We start from the raw sequence: 19,841 nt of genomic DNA on the forward strand, positions 1-19,841 counted from the left end.
CAGGTACAACTGTCACCACTTTAGGATGCACAATGGTGCTTTTGGCTCAGAGATTTTTTTTCTCCAGTGAGCACAACTTCTTTCGCTCCACAAGTTAATAAATGAAAAACAGAGGATGATCTGTGCATCACAATGCAAGGGGAAAAAAAAAAAACAAAAAACCCTGAGGAGATTTAGTGCTGTCTCAGCAGAGATAAAGCCAGCTTTCTCAGCAGGAGGTGGGACTGACTCGACATGGGAATAGGAAGGGAGACTTCACGTTCTTCCTCCCATCCTTACCATCCACCAGCCTGCGGTCTGCTTGAGGGCTGGCGAGGCCGGGAGCCGGGTTGCCAGCATCAAGCACGGAGGTCCTGCTCCCCCTCCTGCTGCTCTCCCCCCCTTCACTGCAGTCGCTCGTGGACCAATCCCTGCAGAGCTGCATCCTGGCAGCTTGCTCTGGAGCCCTCGGGCTCCTCACTGCCTTGGCCTGGTTTCAGAGCAGTCCCTCGCTAATTTTTCTATTCTCCTAGTGACGGAGAGTAGAAAGGAAAGGAATGAAAGCCTCCTCATTCTCCTTCTCATATAACAGCATGCCCTTCTCTGCCAATTCAATGCATAAGGAGCTTTATAGTAATTAGGCCAAACAAAAGCTTTGCAGATGGCTGTCACTCTTTCTGCCCAGAAACCCTCCCATCCTCCCCTCCCTCATTTCTCCCTTCAGTCACCATTCCTGCAAAGCAGAAAATACTGAACAGTACCTGAAACGAGTTCTCCTATTTGGTGTACCACAGGCAGAGCCAGCCGGGCCTGGACTCTCCAGTTGTGGGTGCTGGTCCCTGGCACAGCTGCTGCTGCCGCCGTTCCCTGAACGCAGCCTCCGGACATGAATTTTAACTTTGCGGAGGTTGTAGCAAGAGGGTGGAGGGTTAGATAAAGCTTTATAGCATCTCACCATTTCCCTGTGTGCAGATCTGGTCCCTGCAGGGTGTTTGACTGACACATCGTCAGGGTGACGGTTGGTTGCAAGGCTCAGTCTTTTTTCCTCTACCTCTCTTTCCTTTGCTTGCTCCGGCACAGGAGAGAGGACACGGCGTCACAGTTCCTAATTCCCCCGCTGATTTGTCTCTGGATTCCCCCTCTGTTTCCCACTTGAATCTCTGCTACGAGGGTTGCAGCTATTGCAAACAAACAGGCATTGTGTCATACTTCAACATCCCACTACAAAGCCGACTCTGCACAAGATAAAAACGAGCTGTCCGTATAAGCAGTCCTTGCTTCTCGCTAGTCAGGGTGGCCATTGAAACTCAACTCTCAAAAAACACCCTGCAGTCTCAGGCTGCTGGGCAGCAATGCACTACAGTCAGATGAGCAGCCAGCTGGCCTTGCACAGCTAACCCCAGAGCCAGTCTGAATCCGAGGCTGGGAGGAGGAGTGGGGTGGAGAAGAGGAGGAGATAATTCCCAGCTTCAATTCTGCAGTGCAGCAGCTGCCGCTAAAAGAGTTCTGGACTGCTGGGCACCAAAATCCTTTCCTGCTCTTAATGTCCAGCTTGGAAAGAAGAAAACAGAAAGGAAAGGAACGTCTATTTTACAACCCTTGCCAGACACCAACATCCATCTCCTGAAGTCTCTTTCCATCTCAAAAGACTCACACAGGGAGCAGGTAGAAGACATTGTTCTACGAATACCCAGATACATAACGAAAAAAGTCAGTTTTAGGGCCAGCTTGAGAATCGGGTATAAAAGAAGTGTTAACATGTCTATTATGTGACTCTCAGTACTGTCACAGTTTTTATGTCCAGGAGAACTAAAACACAAAACATGAATAGAGGAAGCTGTTTTGGTTTGGGTTTGTTTTTTAAAGACAAAAAGCTGCAGTATTTCTATCTAACAAAAAGCTGCAGTATTTCTATCTAAGCATTCTGAATATAGATAGAGGGAAATTTTCCTCTTCGACCCTGCAGACCACATCTCCAACATAGATTTTCTGCATCTCCGGTTGACTGGATTTGGATTGAAACTGGACCCCTGGTTCAGAAAGTGGGAGTCAGCTAGCTACATCTCACCTCAAGACTAAACCAAATACCCAGAACAGTTTAGGGGCTAACTCTCTAGTGGCTATCCATTTCACTTAACATTTTCTGTTAAAGTTTGGGTTTTTTAAAAAAAAAAAAAATTTCCTTGTTTCCAAAGCTCTCTAAACACCATGAAAGCCGTATGCGTAATAAAGTAGATCAAAATGAGCACTGGTGCTCTGATGTGAGGGAAAGGGTTGTATTGTATCAGAGATAAAGCAGGAGAAGTGGGAAGGCCAGCAGGAAAAGCTTTAATTAACTAGCTAATGGCATCCCACTCAGGCCTTGAAAGGAAAATATTCTAGAAAGAATTGTGTATTTTGATGGGCCTTCAACTCCAAATGTTACAGATATTCCCTAGAAACACCTCTGGAGTCCCTGCATTAAGAGTATTTTTTTCAGGAAGAAAACTGCTATATGGTATTCTGTATCTCAGGAAGTTCCAAAACCCATGTGCATGTGTTGTTGTTTAAGCTGACTTTTAACAATTGGGTATTTTTTAAAAATCCAGTTAATTGAAAGAAGGTAAATTTAAGATCAACTGAAAGCACTCAAAACATACTCTTTCCTCCCTGAGCCCTGTGCCAACTTATTTTGTTTTCCTATTTAAAATACCGTTCAGTCTTTCTCTGGCTGGCACAAGAAACTCCTACACAACAAAAATGAAACCATCTGTATAGTAAAGTGATGAAAGCCCTTACCCAAATCCCATCAAAATTCAAAGAAAAGCAACGAGGAGCACAGAGCAGCTATTTCTCTTGATTTGCCAGGAACATTAGAAATTACCATTAAATACTACATTTTAAATAGAAACAAGTTAAATTGACAACATCGTTTCAAAAGGCACTTCATCAGACTGAAATGAAAATCATTTTCACACCGAACAGCATCTTCACAGAACTAGGGAGAGCGTTTGTTCGTTTGGCACTGGTGAAGCCAGGCAGGAGCAGGCAGAGTACCCCAACCCGCAGCGTGCCCTTTGTGCGGGCAGCTCGCAGCACCCAGCTATGCCCTGCTCCTGCAGGCCAGGCTAGCACCCTGCTCCCTGGTCTAAGGTCTAATCTCCTTCTTTGAGGACCTTCACCTATGCATGACTTTGCAGAAAGACAACAGAGCAAACAGAAGTCTTATCTACATTTTCTTCAACACTCTTCCCTTAAGGATAAGGGAGGTAAACCCACACGCTCTTTCAGTAGAAATTCAATTTTATCCCCCAAAACATTTTCAAGAAATTATTACATTCTAGATTGAACAAGCCTGATTCTATGAAAGCATGGAACAAGTTAAATAGCTCAACTGCTCCCTAAAAACAAATGGACATTGAAATGTTCTACAGCTCAATGCAGTGGGAACTACCACCCTTCAGTTCAAAACAAAAAATGTGGTGGTGCAAGAGTTTCCAAAAAGGGAGAAATATTGGTGTTAAAAGCTTTTTTCCCTCCACTTCTTCAAAAAACTGAGTTCAGATGAGTAAGAAGACCTATGTTTCTCTTAAGTTCTGTTCTACTGACCTCACTACATTCACCAAGATGCAAATACCTGAGTCCTGCTTAAATACTGACATATATGGCAAGTTGCCATGCCTGTTGTGGCTGCCTCAGATGCAATGTACAGTTCCTGCAGTGTAAGAAGGCTGAAATGAAAAATCTACCCTGAGTTTACCTACTTTCCGTGGGGAAAGGAACAAGAACTGGTGATCAATCAGCTCATGACAGAGGAACTCATATAGTGGCATCTCAATAGCTGGACTTCTTGTGATGCAGGCAGTGCCACAAAGCCTGTGTTATTAGCTTAGACAAGAATATTATGATTGTTCGTTTGTAGAAGGTTGGACATCAGTACCAAACTCCCCCACCTGCTGAACTCACCCAGAATCCATATTAGGTAAATAAAAGACGCAGTTACCAGCAGGTGTAAATCCCTAGAGAATTATTATCTAATAGAGAACTGCTAATCTGCCACCTATGCAACACCATTCTGCTCTGTCAGCTCAAATAAGCATCAAATCCAGTGACCCCATTTAATTACTTGTCTTTTCATTACTACCTCAAGCCCTTCCCTCAAATTTTAAAAGAAAACACAGCAAGGCATTTGCAAGAAAGACTAATATGCAACTGAACCTCAACCCTGCAGTCTCAGTTTTAAATCATAAGCATGAATCATTAGGCTTGGAATGCACTAGTCGCTCAAAGCCCTCTGGTCACACTTTCTACATTTGGTAACAGAACTACTATTTAAAAAAGCACCATATGCATCCAAATGCTGTATTCTACTTAAGTGCCAGCAAAAATAAGGTCTTGCAATCAGGGGAGAGGTACTCGGTAACCATCTATTAAAGGTCCCATTCCTTTCCCAGCAGTATCTGTTTAATTTCAGACACGTAATCCCCGCTCCCACCCAACCTTCTCCAGAGCCAGCCCAGCAAGAGAAACACTGGATGCTCCACACCGTCAGGAGCCCCTGAACTCCGAGAGCACAACAAAACTATTCTCATGCTGCTGGGGAAACCCGAGTGCAGAGTTAGCGTCTGCCAAGGCCACGTGATTTTTGAGGAGCGTGCTCACTTCCAGCTCGGCCGGGGAGGAGTTGGCCGACTGTACTGCTTTCTGCAGATTTATTGGTGCTGGCTAATGAAACCATGCTCTGCTTTATCCACCCTTAATTTCTAAAATTCTTTACTTTTCGTATGAAGGTGGCTTTCTATATTTTTTATCATTTTCCTCTAATTTTATATTGCTGTTTTAGTTGCAGTCTTTAAATAGTGAAAAAAAAAAAGAAGTGATATTTTAAGCTAGCCATAAAAAGTTGGGTGTTTTTTTAAACATAAACCGAACTCTGTGCAAAAAGCCTGTTATGTAGTCTCAAAGATCTCAAAGTTTTATTTACTTTTGCAAAGTGACATGAAAACTGATGATAGCTAAAATACACTGTATTAATATTCTGTAGCAATGTTTTCCATTTCATGTTTAAAAAACACCATATTTTAGCGTAAGATACCTGTAAGGCAAGCTCTCTGTTCTGTAGGGGATCTCTAATGGAAGCATAAACCGCATCACATCTTCCCAGCAGAGCAGAACCCGGCGGAAGCTGAGCCAAGCTCCAGCCGCTCCCCCGGCCCAGCGGCCCGCCCCGCGACTGCGGCTGCTACGCAGGGAGTCAGCAACGGGACTCTGAACTGCGATAGCGCTGGTCCGAGAGACCGACTTTGTCTAAATCTGCTAGGAGATGACTCATGAGAGAGTCGAGACTTTGGAACATCTCTCCTGAAACTTCCAGCAAGCCAGAGACCAACGATCAGTTGCCGCCTGGTCATCAGGCCTCACACGCCTGCCCCCTGCAAGGCCAGCAGTCCTTACCTGACGCCGGCCAGCAGCGCCGAGCGAGGTCTCCTCCTTCCCGCCTCCTGGCTTTCACTCGCAGAGACGCGGTGCTGACCCGCCGTTCTAAAGCAGTTTTCAGACACGTGAACAAAGCAGCGGACTGCAAACCCCACCAGCTCTCCCGCCCCCGGGGCCCCGCGCCACTGTGCCCGGGCCAGCGGGGGGCTCCGGCCGGGCCGGCCAAGCCCCCCGCGCCCCTTCTCCGGCGGGGCAGGGGGCCGGGATGGCGGCCCCACCCGCACCGCCTCCCCGGCAGGCCCCCGCCTACCTCCCGGCCGTCGCGGCACGGCCCGCCCGGGCAGGGGACGCAGCCGCCCCCGCAGCCGCCCCGCGCTCCCGCTCGCTCCCCGCCGCTGCCGGCCGGTCCTCGCCTTAAGGAAGCGGCGCGGGGCAGGCGGCCCTCCCCCGCCTCGCCTCCCAGCCACTGGCGCTCCGAAGCGGCTGCCTTCCCGCAGGGCCCCGGCCCCCTTCGGAGGAGGAGCCAGGGCCGGAGAAACGACAAGGAAGGGAAAGCGGAGGGACCGGAACACGGCAAACGTCGTCTCGCCCGGCCGCGGCCCGGCAGCAGCCCAGGGCGGGGCGGGCTGCACCGCGGGCGCTCGGCGGGAGCAGGGGTCTGCCCAGGGAGGCATCTAGGCGCTGCCAGGCTGCGTGTCGGACGCTCCTGGGGACCAAGGGGGTCCCCGCCTCACCGCTGAGCTTCCCAAGGAGCCACTGGCCAAGACAACAGGGAAAGCGACTGTGCCGGGGAACAAGGCACTAGTGCGGATGCTGTACATGGCCCAGCTTCCCGGGAGACTGCGCTTTCCACGGTGGTGTCTTGGTGCGTTAACACAGTCTGACATACGCGTTTTCAGCCAAAGCAAGACAGTGCACTGCAGTCTCATAAAGCGCTCCTGAAACGCTCAGACGAATTGCTCCATAATCCCAGCAAGATGCTCAGGAAGTTGTGTGAGACAGAACAGACTTACACAGTCAAAAAGCCATCTCACTGGTCAGATTAAAAACAACATTGATTTTACACCATTCAATTTTCCAGGACAGCTGCAAAAAACACACACCCTTCACACATTCTGATTTGTTGAAATTTCACCACTTTTAACATTTTCTGACCACCTTTGTCTTGTGCATTGGGTCACTCTACAAGAAATTTTTTTGTAATTGCATGTTTGCTCAAATAAAACTCCAAACATCAGAAGATGGGAGCAAGAATGAAGAATAAGAGACTAACCAACTGGAGATTATGTTTCATTCTTCCAAAGTTGGATTAAAAAACCAAAATCAGAGATTTTTCCATTATTAGCTCTTTCCTGAACCTGATATACACCTCTTACCATAATACTAAATGTCTGTCTCCTCTGGGCCAAGAAAAGCACCTTCTGGATTGTACTGCCAAAATAGCATCCAGTATCCTCTGTTACATAAATACGAGCAGTTTTTAATATCAATAGGAAAGGAAAGATTGTGTTGTTCTTACCTCTGAGGATCAAGATCCTAAACCTATACTCAAGCACGTCCCCACTGTATTAAGCTGTTTTTAAAAACCGTGGCCCATGACAATAAGCTGCACTTCGAACAGAACAGAACTGTGTATTAATCTGTCATCTGTATTATCAGATGTCACTACAGCTCACTTGCCTTACAGGTTCACTGTGTTTTTCCTGGTGCACGTCACTCCAAACAACACTGCTTTTTGCTTACAAAAAACAGAACAAACTATGGAAGCAAAGGACAGCTACAAGAAGTTCCTCTCTCTAGAGAAAAACTCTTGTCCATCTGGTCACTCTGTTCATCCAAATTCACCCTTTGGCCAAGGTTTCCCTGAGTAATTCTTCCATCCTATGTCACCACTGCCCCAGCGCCCAGGTGAGAGGAGGCAAAATGCCTCTAGTTAGCATATGAATGGCATGCTATGCATGCAGATCCCAGGCAGGAAATGTTCTGTGACAGCAAGGATTTGAAACAATAAGCTTCCATCCGTCTGATAAATATCTACCTGTCTCCCTCCAAGCCCTCTGCTTTACCTCATCTAATTAAATGAAAGCTGATCCTCACTGGTATTCACAGTAGGAGACACACTAAGGCGTTAATCGGCTCAAGCTATTAGCTACATAATGTCTCTAAGAAAATTATAGAAGAAAAGGGCTATGCTAAAGAAATAATAGTTCTGTCTTCCCCTTTTCTAAAGAAAAACTTAAGGGACACTTGACTTAAACCAGATTCATTTTTTTCCCCCCATTCTTTTATGAAGTTTGAGCAAAGCAAAAACATATAGGAGGATACTCTTTTTAATTTGATCGAAAACTATGCACAATTCTATGACGATACTGATATGGACCTCTGCAACAGGGAGAAATTCTCTGCTTGCATAACATGATGATGATTACCTATTTCATTTCTCTGTCTTCTGCTCAGAAGCAAAGGAATCTGCCTTACACTTAGAGCTGTCGGGTGGAAGATGGTGCATGTTCTCACATGAACACGAGGTTGGTACTGTGGAATCAGAACTTCATAGCAGCAGGCTCAGCAGTGACACCAGGTGCAGCAGTTTCTTGTTCTATACTACTCTTTCAAAGCCTGTTCAAATCACACTTGGTCTCTTTTTGGCTATACAAAGGCTTATTCTGCTCCAAAACCAAGACACCCCTCTTTTCCACACCCCTAAGTGTGCTTCCAGGGATGCAAAAAACAGAATAATGGAAAATGATAGGTCAGCAAAAAAGACACTCCACTTGCCAATAAAAAGGAACAATGCAGCTCTTACTCTTCTTGAACCCTTCATTGTTGAAATATTTCTTGCAATATCTGAACTCAGTTTCTTTTTCCTCACAACTGTCAAGCCCTCTTTCCCTCCTACAGAAGCATTCAACAGAACTTAAGCATATCAGGAAGGACTAGGAAACCTTCTTAGTGTCTCCTACTGTCTGTGGCATTTGGAGCCCTGCTTATCAGTTTGAAATTCTTTGTGTGATTCCCCACTGCAAAAACCAAATCCTTTAGAGCTGTTTCATCAAAGGCAATACTCGTAGCTTCACCAAATAATAACCATCAAATAATAACAAACCAGCATATCAGTATAATGAAAGAAAGCAAATTTAGTAAGGAAATTACCCAATTTCATACCTAAAAGTACGAACAATAATAAAAAAATATTTGTTTTCAAGTATCAAAACTGAATTGACATTGCCTTTTAAAATAAATACTCCACGGACACTTACCAGTTCTTTTTTAATCAGAACATAAAACCTGTTTGAAATAAGCTGCAGCAGGAGAAGAATACACAGAAGACAGATTTACAGACAAATTCCTCAGGAGCTATCATAGCCTAAGCTGTTAGCATCTGGACTGTCTGGATCATATCTGGTTTGGGTCACTAGCGAAAATGAATTTAGGGATTCCAGCCTAGTCCCCCACAGTCATGTGGCCAAACCACTCACAAACTGGCAGCGTGCTCAGGAATGCAACGATGGATGCTAAAGGTCATACTGAAGCATCTTCTACACAATCCTACAATCCTAGAATTTTTAACTCCTTGCCTTCAGAAATGGCACTGAGGCAGGCACTCACCTGGCTGTTTGGAAGAATACCACATATACTTTAACCTGTCTAATACAGAGTTGTACAATATACTTAATATTTCAAAGGAGATGCAGCTGCTATAGGAAGTTTTGAAATATTTCTTACTTCAATGCTGCAATGGATATTTGACCTGTGAATCCAATATACATACTGCAATTCCACAATAATTTCTAAACTCCTTGGAATCCAGAAGGAAAAGGCAAAAATCCCTCAGGATTGGCAAGAGCCATTACAGACCTAGGTGTTACCTACAAAAAAAAAGGTCTTGCTATACATTCACGAAGAAAAAGGGTAGATTTTTATTAGCTAGGTATTAATTCCATCTCAGCTTCCTTGTCAAGTATATAAGGCATGAAGGCATAGAGGAAGTAAGTGAAGTGCCAAAAGTAGCACAGATTGAGCAACTAGTGAGAAGATACATCCTACAACTACTGCACAAGCTGTACCCATAGCTAGAACTACTAGGACAAAAAACCCTCAGCACTGAATGTTTTTTTTTAATTTTATGATATGTAATTTTAGTCTTGCCTGTTTTGATTTCTGTATTTAATTCTGTAAATAGCATAATGTGCTTAATTTGCTACCTTGCAATGCAAGGTGGGGAAAATGAGAAAATGCATTGCACTGAACAGAGCCACAGCTCTGTCAGTTACTGCAGATGCATGCCTTATGCTCTCTCAAGAGTGCAGGTGGACAGTAGGTTGAAGATGAGTCTGTGTTGTGCCTTGGCAATGATGAAGGCCAACAGCATGGAGGAGCAAAAGCCAAGGGAAGGTCACTCCCTTTTACTTTTTGCATGTTAGACCACATCTGGAATACTGTGTCCAGTTTTCTTAAGATCAGGAAAGATGTTCATAGTCTTGAGCATGTCCAGTGAAGGGCCAGCAGCATGGTCAAAGGGTTGCAGCACAGGGCCTATGAGGATGGGCTAAGGGTATTGGGCTTGCTTAGCCTGGAGGTGACTTAGGAGGGATCTAACAACAGCCTTCCAACATCCAAGAAGAGGTTACTGAGAAGATGGAACCAGGCTCTTTACTGAAGGAGATGGAGAGACAACAGCCATAGGTTCTAACTGGGTATAAGGAAAATATTTTTCGCTATGAGGATAATTAATTGGAACAGGCTGCCCAGAGACACTGTGGAATCTCTGTCCTTGGAAATTTTTAAGACCCAAGTGGCTAAAGCCCTGAGTAACCTGGTCTGAATTCAATGTTGGCCTCGCTTTAAGCAAGAGGTGGACTACATGACTTCCCTCCGAATGATTCAATGCCTACCAACCATCTTTTTATTCAAAATACATAATAAAATCACTTGATTAACTATCCCCTTTACTTCTGATTTGAAAAGTATTTAAAAAAATAAAGTGTCAGCTGTACTAAAAGATGGAGGAGATGCCAGCAGTTCCTAATATATCATTAATTGACTTCAGCCAAAATGATAGTTACCTAAGTGACAGAAACTTCAGTTCCATGATTTGTCAAGTGGAAGACAAATTAAACATTCCCTTGTTGGAATGAAAGCAAAGGAGCTTCACATCAAACGTGGCAGAAACAAAATAGCCCCAAGTTTCTTACCTCCCACTCTCTTGCAAGCTTCACAGGCACCTCTATGCCCCTCTTCTCCAGCTGTTCCAACTTGTAATCCTCATATTTTCTGTATCCTGCATATCCCCCACCTGTAGCTACCAGAACATGGAAGGGGCGCAGGCGGAAGACTTGCCCTACCGGAGCAGTATGAAACTTCTTCCTGCCTGTAACAGAAAAAAAACAGATTTCAGGAAAGAGAACAACTACACAGTAAAGAAAAAGCTATTATGTGCAGTGAGGGATGTCAGCTTAGGTGATGAAAATGTGATAAGAAATCTATGATACAGAAGGTATGTATAGATGCTCCTAAGTACTCCAGTTATTGCAGCTTACCAAGTTACTGAAACTCAGCCGATGAACACTAACTGGTCATCTGTGTTTTTAACCTCATCCCCCTCCGCCCCACCCCACATGCCTCCAACATTCTTCCCCCAAAAATATATAAAATAAGCTGCCTGAAAGCACCATGGAGAAATATATAAAATGAGCTGCCTGAAAGCACTATCATACTTTCCAACTATGAGATCTTCTATGTTGCTACTATACAGAATAATCAGTTGCTGGGGAACAATCTGTAGTACTTCTCGGTCATTAAAGCTTTCATTATAGTTAGGGAATCCCCAAGTTGTACAGCTAACTGGAAGAGGGAAGGAAATGACAACCTGCTTTAGTGTAGGTTTGGTAAACAGGATAATAGGCACATTTCTGCTGTAATACAGGTCACCACATGGAAAAAAAAATGACATCTAGTATTATGTCTATTTCTCACTGAGAACTACCAAGCTCCTTCTGCATAACGCAAGCCTTGCATGTCATCTGTGAGATACAGGTACACTGCACTGTCACTAAGCAACAGGACAACCGCACAGGGCAATCACAGTGGTAAGAAGTATTTCCCTCGCAAAATCTTCAGAGAAAACAAATATGTTCAGGCATAATGGGCTAAGTAAGTATTAGACTGTGCTGCTTCTATCTGTATTACAGTCAGTCTAAAGGTTCTCAGCAATAAGCATAAGTCACTACCCGACAGAGAAAATGCCCAAAAGGTTTAAATCTCGGATACCTTGGTGTCATTTCCACAACAATCATTAACATGGATGAGCCAGAATGAAAAACAATGGACTAGATCTTGTTCCATCAATGTCAGGTTTAGGGTTTGACTATGAAAGGATGCATTAACAACCAAAAGAATTCAGTAAACACCAAATCTATTTCTAGGCAAGCATAGAGACAAAGCATAATGGATTAGCAATCCGGGAAGCTTTAGTTCTAAGTAGTAGAGTGATTAGAAGCATTTAGCTATTCTTCATCCATGATGTCGCAAAAAAAATGCCCCAAAAAAGTAATTCTTGCTCACATTTTGTTTTACCAAAATAATATTTTTGCTCATTCCTTTCCTACATATGTGATTTAAAACATTGTTCGAATTATATGTCTTAAAATACATCATAATATGAAAACAGCATTATTCTTACTGGGAGGGGGGAGGGGGGAACCAACAAAACAACAATCGAACAAGGCAGCCACTAGAGTTACAGTTAAGATTCTGGAAAATATTCTACCCTAAAAAACAATGCTCAGTAAAGGACAGGGATCATTTAGAACAGCTAAATGTTTATAAATAGTCTTTTATTTATTTTGAATTTACGAAGACTCTACAACCTTTCAACTTTGCATCATTATTTCAACAGAAATGTCTGTACAGAGACCAATGATACTCCTTAGCCCTAAAGCCTTTAACTCCCTTCCCACCACATCTTTGGTTCTAAGTTAGCAAAGCTGCTCAACTATTTCACCAGAGCTTAGCAAATTTCCAAACCAAAACCCCTCAGTGGGAACAGTTCGTTCTGGTTTGTACCCAGGGAGAGGCTGTTTCCACTTCAAGAACCTCTATTGATTACACCGATGTGAATGTTTGTCTTCCTGTGCTAGATACCAAACCATTTGATGTTCCACAAGCCACAGCAAACACAATTTAATTTGTTGATAAAGTATTTGAAGAGTTGACTTTTCCCCATCTCCAGCATTAATGCAACAGCACTTCTGTAACTGGTATCCAAAATACGATCATTGGCAAAGACATCCAACACACCGTTGTTCAGATTTTTTTGCCCTGACAAAATAAGATTCCACACCTTTCAAACAACAAGTTTACAAATTCCAAACCAAAAAGATTAGTTACTCATTCTGGCAACAATACCACGTTCAGGCAGTTGGCGCTGTGGAGAGATTTCAGCTGAACATCATGTTCTTTAATGATACTAACACTACTGCAGCTCTCTGGCAAGCAGCATGAGGATGCGAGGAAAGCTCATGTCTTGGCACATGAGCCAATAGAAACAGGCCCAAGACAAGAGGAAAAAGGTGTAGGACTTTTGACATACTATAACATACTTTTAGATGCTTTGAACCCTAAATCTGAACTCCTTACAGATAAAGCTAACCTGTTTCAGATTTCTCTTAAACATTGAGTATATTCAGCAAATTAGAATAAAAAGAAAGTAACAATTTCCTTCTCTGGAACAGATGAAAAAGACTCATTCCCTGAGGAACATTAAAAAATGCAGGATGAGAAAGCAAACTGCATAACTGAAGGCATGCTCTTGTCTATGCAATCAGATGCAATGATACAAATATTGCTTTGTTACTCTGACCAAATGAAGAATTTCTTCTAGGAAAGGATACAAACACTTAGAGGAGGCCATTATAAGGGGTAGAGAAAACTAAAGACAAGTTATCTTCTCTTCCTAATGTCATCATTTGCAAATGATATATTTAAATCCAATATCAATGGATTAGAAAATGGCTGGCTGAAAAGTTAATTTGTTCAAAACTTAAAGCTAACTTCAAATGACCTTTTCTTCCATGAGGTCAACAGTTTTGCATTATGTGTCTCAGCTTCCTAGATTTTTTTTTTTCCTGTAAGGACTAACTTTGACTTTTAGAAAACAAAGAGCTGCTGTTTCTATTAATCTGTGTAAGCATATTTTTCAATAATGAAATATCCATATATGACATGCCAGACAAAGGATTTGGACACGCAAGTTAACCCAAAGAAATGGTTATAGAAAATAGGATCAATAGCTCAGCTGGCAAGGAAACAAAAATTGAAGACTGTATGCAGTTGTTATACTAATATATGACAACACATATGCTACAAGTTTACAAACAAATATTTATTAAAAACAAAGAATATTATTTGATCTTCACAGCATTACTCAGCTAGAGTAACTCCAAGTGCAAGCATAATTTTAATCAGGTCTTAAACATTTAATGTAAACCTACTTTGACTTCCTGATTTATTAAAGTTACAACAGACTGAAACATAAAAGGATACTTATACCTTTTGTTTCTCACAGGCCTGTTAAACTGCTGGAGTCTGAATTCCTCAGACTTCTCATGGTGAATAGCTGGTAAGAGTTGCACTACAAAGCAGGTAATACAGTTGAACAGTTTTCAGTAAATTCCCACCTGGTATGTGCTGTTACTTTCTTATTATCCGTTATTTATTAAGCTTGATGTTGCCCTTCTCAGTCAGTCACTTCACATCTAACATTACTTCACTGGCTTTCATGTTGACAATGGATATAATTTTAGCTCTCAGGCTCATTATTCAAAACTATGCTATTATGACTATGCACGACTATGCTAAGATCTCTCAGCCAACATCCATGCAGACTCTTTCACATCACCTTCATGACACTGTCTAGCAAAAAAAAGATACAGCATGCCTGGCCTGCTACTTGGCCGTGCTGTCCTGCTACTTGGCTGTGCTGTCCTGCTAGAAACACTCTGGAGCAACAGAACACTCAAAAAATGTCGCAGGACATGCAAAACCATTAAACTGATGTAAATATAAAACCACTGTCCTTACATGAATCTCTCTGCTAAATTGTATTGTGTCTTTAAAAAAGTAATTTTTCAGCTGTAGACTCCTCAGAAAACTAAGTAATGTGCAGAAGTTAATTAAGAAAAATAAACCTATGGTTAATGGGTTTTAATTTGCTATACAGAGATCATCTTCACCAGACAAATTTTAGATGTTTGGAAAAGCTTAAAAGCTACAGGTAAAGAGATTCCATTATATATGCTCTTCCCCAGAGGTGGAATAACAGGTGCTCTGGCACCTGTTATTAGTATCACAGTCCAGCTGATTAAAATTGCTTTACAAAATATTCTACCTTCTTCAGTTGTTGAGAGCAGGGAATACAGGGAAACATGAAATCCCTCATTTTACATACAGCTGACCTGATGAAGCCAAAAAAGTGACACTGTTGTTCAATGACTAGCTCCGAGTTTATAGTATGTTGTTAAGTTGTACAAAAAGGCTCGCAGGGGAAAAACTTGATTCATTAGTGTGCTGAGATGGATGTGATATAAGAAAGGTGCATTTGTATTGTATTTACATACAATAAGGCACGTATGAAGGATGCAGACCTGCCCAGCTGTTTTAATGTTTGAACATACTAATTATATAGCAAACTTGTCAAAAAACATATATTGCCAAGGAAAGTGGAAACACCCCAATATAAATTTCCCTCGGGGGAAAAAAAAAAAAACCAAGAGAGAGAAAATAGAAATATAGCAGCCATTCCCTTTATTACCCTAGCTCCTTTTCTGCTGGTCCTGTTACACAGGTTTCTTCAGAAGTGATGATTCTAGTGAAAAGGATGATTGCCAAAGTATCAAAGCAGCATTAAAAAAAGCAAATACTCTCAAAGGGGTACATTAAAAGAGACCATTAGGGCAGTAGATGTCACAATGACAAAGCAAGCTATTTACTTTCTGATAAACACAGACAGGTATAACAGAGGGCGAAAGTGAACAAAAATAATGAGGAAAAAAGCCCAGAAAAACAATTGCATGGCCTATCAATAAGCCCCAAGGGAGGTATTCCTGATTTGGGGGGCTGACATTCCCCCAGATGGGATCAGCTCTGCCTTTCAGTTTTAGCCAATGCTGCTCTGGATACTATAACATCTAAACTGCTGTCCAGATTTGCGTCTCTGCAAGGCTCCTCATACCTATAAAACCATTGTGGAACAAATGGCACTTCCAAAAGGACAGAGAAGCAGCTTTCAACCTTGGCTATTTGGGAAGTTATTTGTCTAAAATGCTCTTCTTGTTAAAGGAAATTATTTCTGGTTTGTTTTTTTATTTTTTTTATTGCTACATGTGCTATCCAAGTATTCCAAAATAACTGAAAATCAATGAATAACACTTCATAAGGAATCTTATGAAATAGGTAAATACGCTTCTTTTACTCTCTGGAAAACGAAACACCAAAGGAGTAAAACATAATTTGCGAGCTTGTGTCTATGGAAATGCCATGAATGGAATAGGTCTCTGATGCTGGACTCCCACTTCTGCTTTAATCTCAAGAACTTCATATTCACCAACATATGACCATAATTCGCCTAACTTTGAGTAACCCTGAATTTAAAAACACTGGGTGGATACAAGCCTTCACTTACCACTGAAAAATGTCCTAGAAGGTGGCTGCTTCCACAAGACTCCAGTTCTCACACACAGGTTCTTGTGTATAAGGAAGTTACAGCTAGTCAGCAAACTGCAAATACAACAAAAAAGAAACAGTTGCTTAAGTACAAATGTTTAATAATGCAAATGTAAGCAGTTCAATGTAGTGATAATCTTATATTCAGAAGGTGAATAACATAGAGGGAAAAGTGTCCACAAAATATCATAAAACTTCCACTGAGCCGATTCCTTCCCTTAAAAAAACAAACAAACAAACAAACAAACAAACAAAAACAAAAAAACCCTGACAATCCAACTGCAGATATTTATTTAATATTGCATCTGTTTTATCATTTCTTTTTCTTACCAAATATTGACATATGTTCCTCTTGAGCTTAATTCTATTGTAACAGTGATACTCTTCTGAGTATTGTATGTGCTTATCTTGGCAATAGCCCTTTTCGGGCAACTAGTTATATTGTCATTATGTACTGTATCTTGGCCTGTTTGGAGTTCTAAAATGTTTGTGATTGTGAATACAGTCTGAGTTTTTTTTAAAAAGCAAGGCAATATAATCTAATTTCATCTTGTTTTATGCACTGCCCTGGCCTACATGTTTAGTAATCCATTTGTTACTTTTTTTTTTTTAAATAAGTGATTCTAGAACTGATGAGAGTTACTACTCTCTAAATCTGCTTCCACTTTAACATAAACCAATTTTATCCAACAGCATGCAAACAACTGCTTTAAGGTCAGTAAATTACTTGCATTTTGCTGCGGAAAACAAAAATGTTTAAACCAAGATTTCTCTTCTTACAGGGAAAGTACATAGCACAAGCATCATAACCTTTTGTAACAACATGGCTAACGTATTTACTTCCGTCCAAAGGCAATGTTTATAATGGGCAAAGATGAATTCAGTCATGCTGATCAAAACAAACTCTGCGTGCAACTGTAGTGGTAAATTTTGTAATGATCATTTAGGACTTGGGATTATTCCATCTCCCCCAAGCTGCTACACAGATGTGTCATTTAGGAACCTCCTACAACAGCAACTATCTTAAGAGACACTTATGAATTGGGTTCATGTATCTCCTTCCTCACCATGATGGTGGGGAGGAGGAGTACATAGAATAGTTATGGATTCTATGAAGAAGTGATGTAATTTATTAGACCAACTGGTATAGCTGGAAAAGTAAAAAGGCTGCCAGGCACAGAAGCTCTTCCTTAGAATTTGTCTTACCACTCTGTACGCTGGTGAACTGTAATGCAAGTGGTTCTGCCACTCTGAAAACACATAAAATAGATTTATAACTGGCCAACACAGGGAAGATTCAACCAGGATTTTTCATTTGTTTAATATATAGTATTTAATTTCATGTTTCTAATAAATCTGAGAAAGATCCATCCAATTGTACAAGAACTATGCCTGTTCAAAGTCTGTAAATAAACATGTCTAGACTTGAAGGTGGCATGGCAACACCAGATCCTGCTGTTAGAATCTCCAGGCCAGGAGAGAGGCACTGTTCTTACACCAACAGGCTCCGTCCCTTGGGAAGAACCAGGTCTGGCAGGTCTTTGGCCAGCCCACTCATTCCCAAGATGCAAGTGCCACAGCTCGGATGTCTTCATTTGGCCCTCTGACCTTTCATCTGCTCTTGATCAGATGAGTACAGAATTACTTCATTAGCTTACAAGGTACTGCATCATTTAGGGTGATTCAATTCCAGGAAGTGATTATTAAGAATTTTAAGAATGAATTTCAGGTGTCTACTGAGCTACATATAGATATTACCTCTTTATTTAGAAAAAGAGTCTACAAATAGCAGATTTCTTGTCTAGAAATAACATAACGATACTAGTAGACGCTTGCTAACAATGTTTTAATGGTAGCCAAGGACAAATAGCTATAGTTTTCACTTATGCTCATAACATGGCGTTAGTAATATTTCACTCTGCCCTTCAGCTTCATGTTTTCTATTAAAACCAGTGTATTAACCCAAATGTGACAGGACAGTCCCTCACCAAAACATAGATTCCTGTAACCACGTGCTAAACATGCCACACTGCTGCATCATCTCCCAGGATATTATTTCCTTAGCAAGACAGAAAAAGCGTCCCACACTGCTGCAGAACCTGTATGTTTTACATAGCAACATGATGTAATTTTATCATGAACAATGAGGTCAGCTGATCCATCTGAGTCATACACCAGACCTACACTAATTTGTGGTATTACGAGGCCTGCTTTACAACATATTAGAACACCTGGGATTAAAAGGAGTACTTGCCCATCAGTAAGCTGGGAGCCTATGGGCTACTTCTAAGGGACTAAAAAAAAACTAAGAACTGGTCCAGTTAGCATTAGACTTAAATTTACCAGAAAAGTTTTAGAACCCTAAAAAGTTTGGGAAAAAAAATTTAAAACTTAGCTACAACCTAAAGCACTACTATTCTCAAGACATATCTTAGTCTTGACATATAATAACCTAAAAAAAAAAAAAAAGATGCACAGCCAGAACAAACAGCCAACAGTTGTGCTGGCTTCACAGGAGCATCCAGGAGCTGTCCATGTTGCCAAGGTAAGGCAGTGCATACCGGGACTTGGTACTTCAGCAGATAGATCATCGCAGAGGAAAGATGCAATAATTAATTGCAGACCCTAAGCTCTTACCAAAATTGGGTTTTGTGTCCAACATGGGAAAACCAGTCTCCTGATTACTCTGAAATCTGTCTAAAGATAGGTAAAGATGCCAAGACTAAAGAGTTTACTGTCAGCCTCACCCTCCCTGACCTTGATGGGTACAAGTGTGTAGGAGAGCGTTGGCCTCCTGCCTCTGCCACCCGACTGGAGGTAGTTGGAGTGGGAACTGCCGGGATCCCACGTAAACTTCAGCCCCTTGGTAACTTCAGCCGTTACGGGACGAGGGACAACAGTCCACTGCCAGGCACCGAGGTCGGACAGTAACGGCACGCTCTGTGCACAGGGTGTCTTCTCCAGGTTTTGAGAGAGAAGGCGGAGTAAGGGGATTGTGTGTTCTGTCTAAGAACACAGAATTGTGTCCTAGAAACTATATTCTTAAAACTGTTTCGTTGCTATGAAAAGCCTAAGATTTAAGAGAATGTCTCCCGTAAAGGACTGTCGGGTTCCCGGTGAGGTGCTTCTCCTCAGAGCTGGTCCTCCCCGGGGGATTATATAACCTTAGGGGCATACCTGCCCCCATCTACCAATTTCTACGAAACACTTAGACGCTGACAACTATAGACTATGAAACTGAAATAAAATTATACAAGGCCACACACTTTTCTTTCTTAAAAAATGTAAAACCTTTATCTTGCTTTCCAGCTTGGAAAACGAGGACAAGACTCCTTGCACATGCCCGCGTGACAGGGTCGAAGCACCATAAACAACCGCCTTTTCACCCCGGCAGGGAAATCTCAGCGAACGAGGCAGCCGGAGAGGAGGGGGCGGCTGCAGCCCCTGGCCCGGGCGAGGTCGGGCCCCCGCCCGGCTCCTCCTGACGCCTCCCGTCCCCGAGGTGCCGGCTGTCAGACAGCAGCTGCCGCTTCGCCCCCAGCTCTGCCGGGGCCGGACAGCCCCAGCCCCCTCGCCGCCGGGCAGCGCGGTGTCGTCCCGCCTGCCGCGCCCGTACCTGCTCCGCCGCAGCGCGGCCACGCCACCCCGTACTACGGCCGCCGCCATCTTCCCGCGCCGCCGCGTCCTCTGCTGCGTCCCGCGCGTGAGGGCGGGAGACGGGCGGG

The 19,841-nt window shown here is 42.6% G+C and overlaps 1 protein-coding gene across 12 annotated transcripts in view; it reads right to left on the reverse strand.

Moving 5' to 3' along the window:
* The window catches only part of PISD (phosphatidylserine decarboxylase), a 45,177-nt gene extending 25,353 nt beyond the window's left edge, over positions 1-19,824 (reverse strand). For 7 of the 12 annotated variants that reach the window (XM_075167393.1, XM_075167391.1, XM_075167390.1 and 4 more), the window contains exon 1: positions 741-867. In XM_075167393.1, the coding sequence (XP_075023494.1) occupies positions 741-867 (127 nt within the window). Of the gene's footprint in view, positions 1-740; positions 1,158-5,053; positions 5,356-5,412; positions 5,500-10,589; positions 10,766-16,075; positions 16,171-19,732 lie in introns of those variants that run through there. The other 5 variants (XM_075167386.1, XM_075167384.1, XM_075167385.1 and 2 more) reach the window with 5 other exon arrangements.
* Between the last annotated feature and the right edge of the window lie 17 nt (positions 19,825-19,841).

This window comes from Calonectris borealis, chromosome 18, assembly GCF_964195595.1.
Source record: "Calonectris borealis chromosome 18, bCalBor7.hap1.2, whole genome shotgun sequence".
In the NCBI taxonomy this organism is placed as follows: domain Eukaryota; kingdom Metazoa; phylum Chordata; class Aves; order Procellariiformes; family Procellariidae; genus Calonectris; species Calonectris borealis.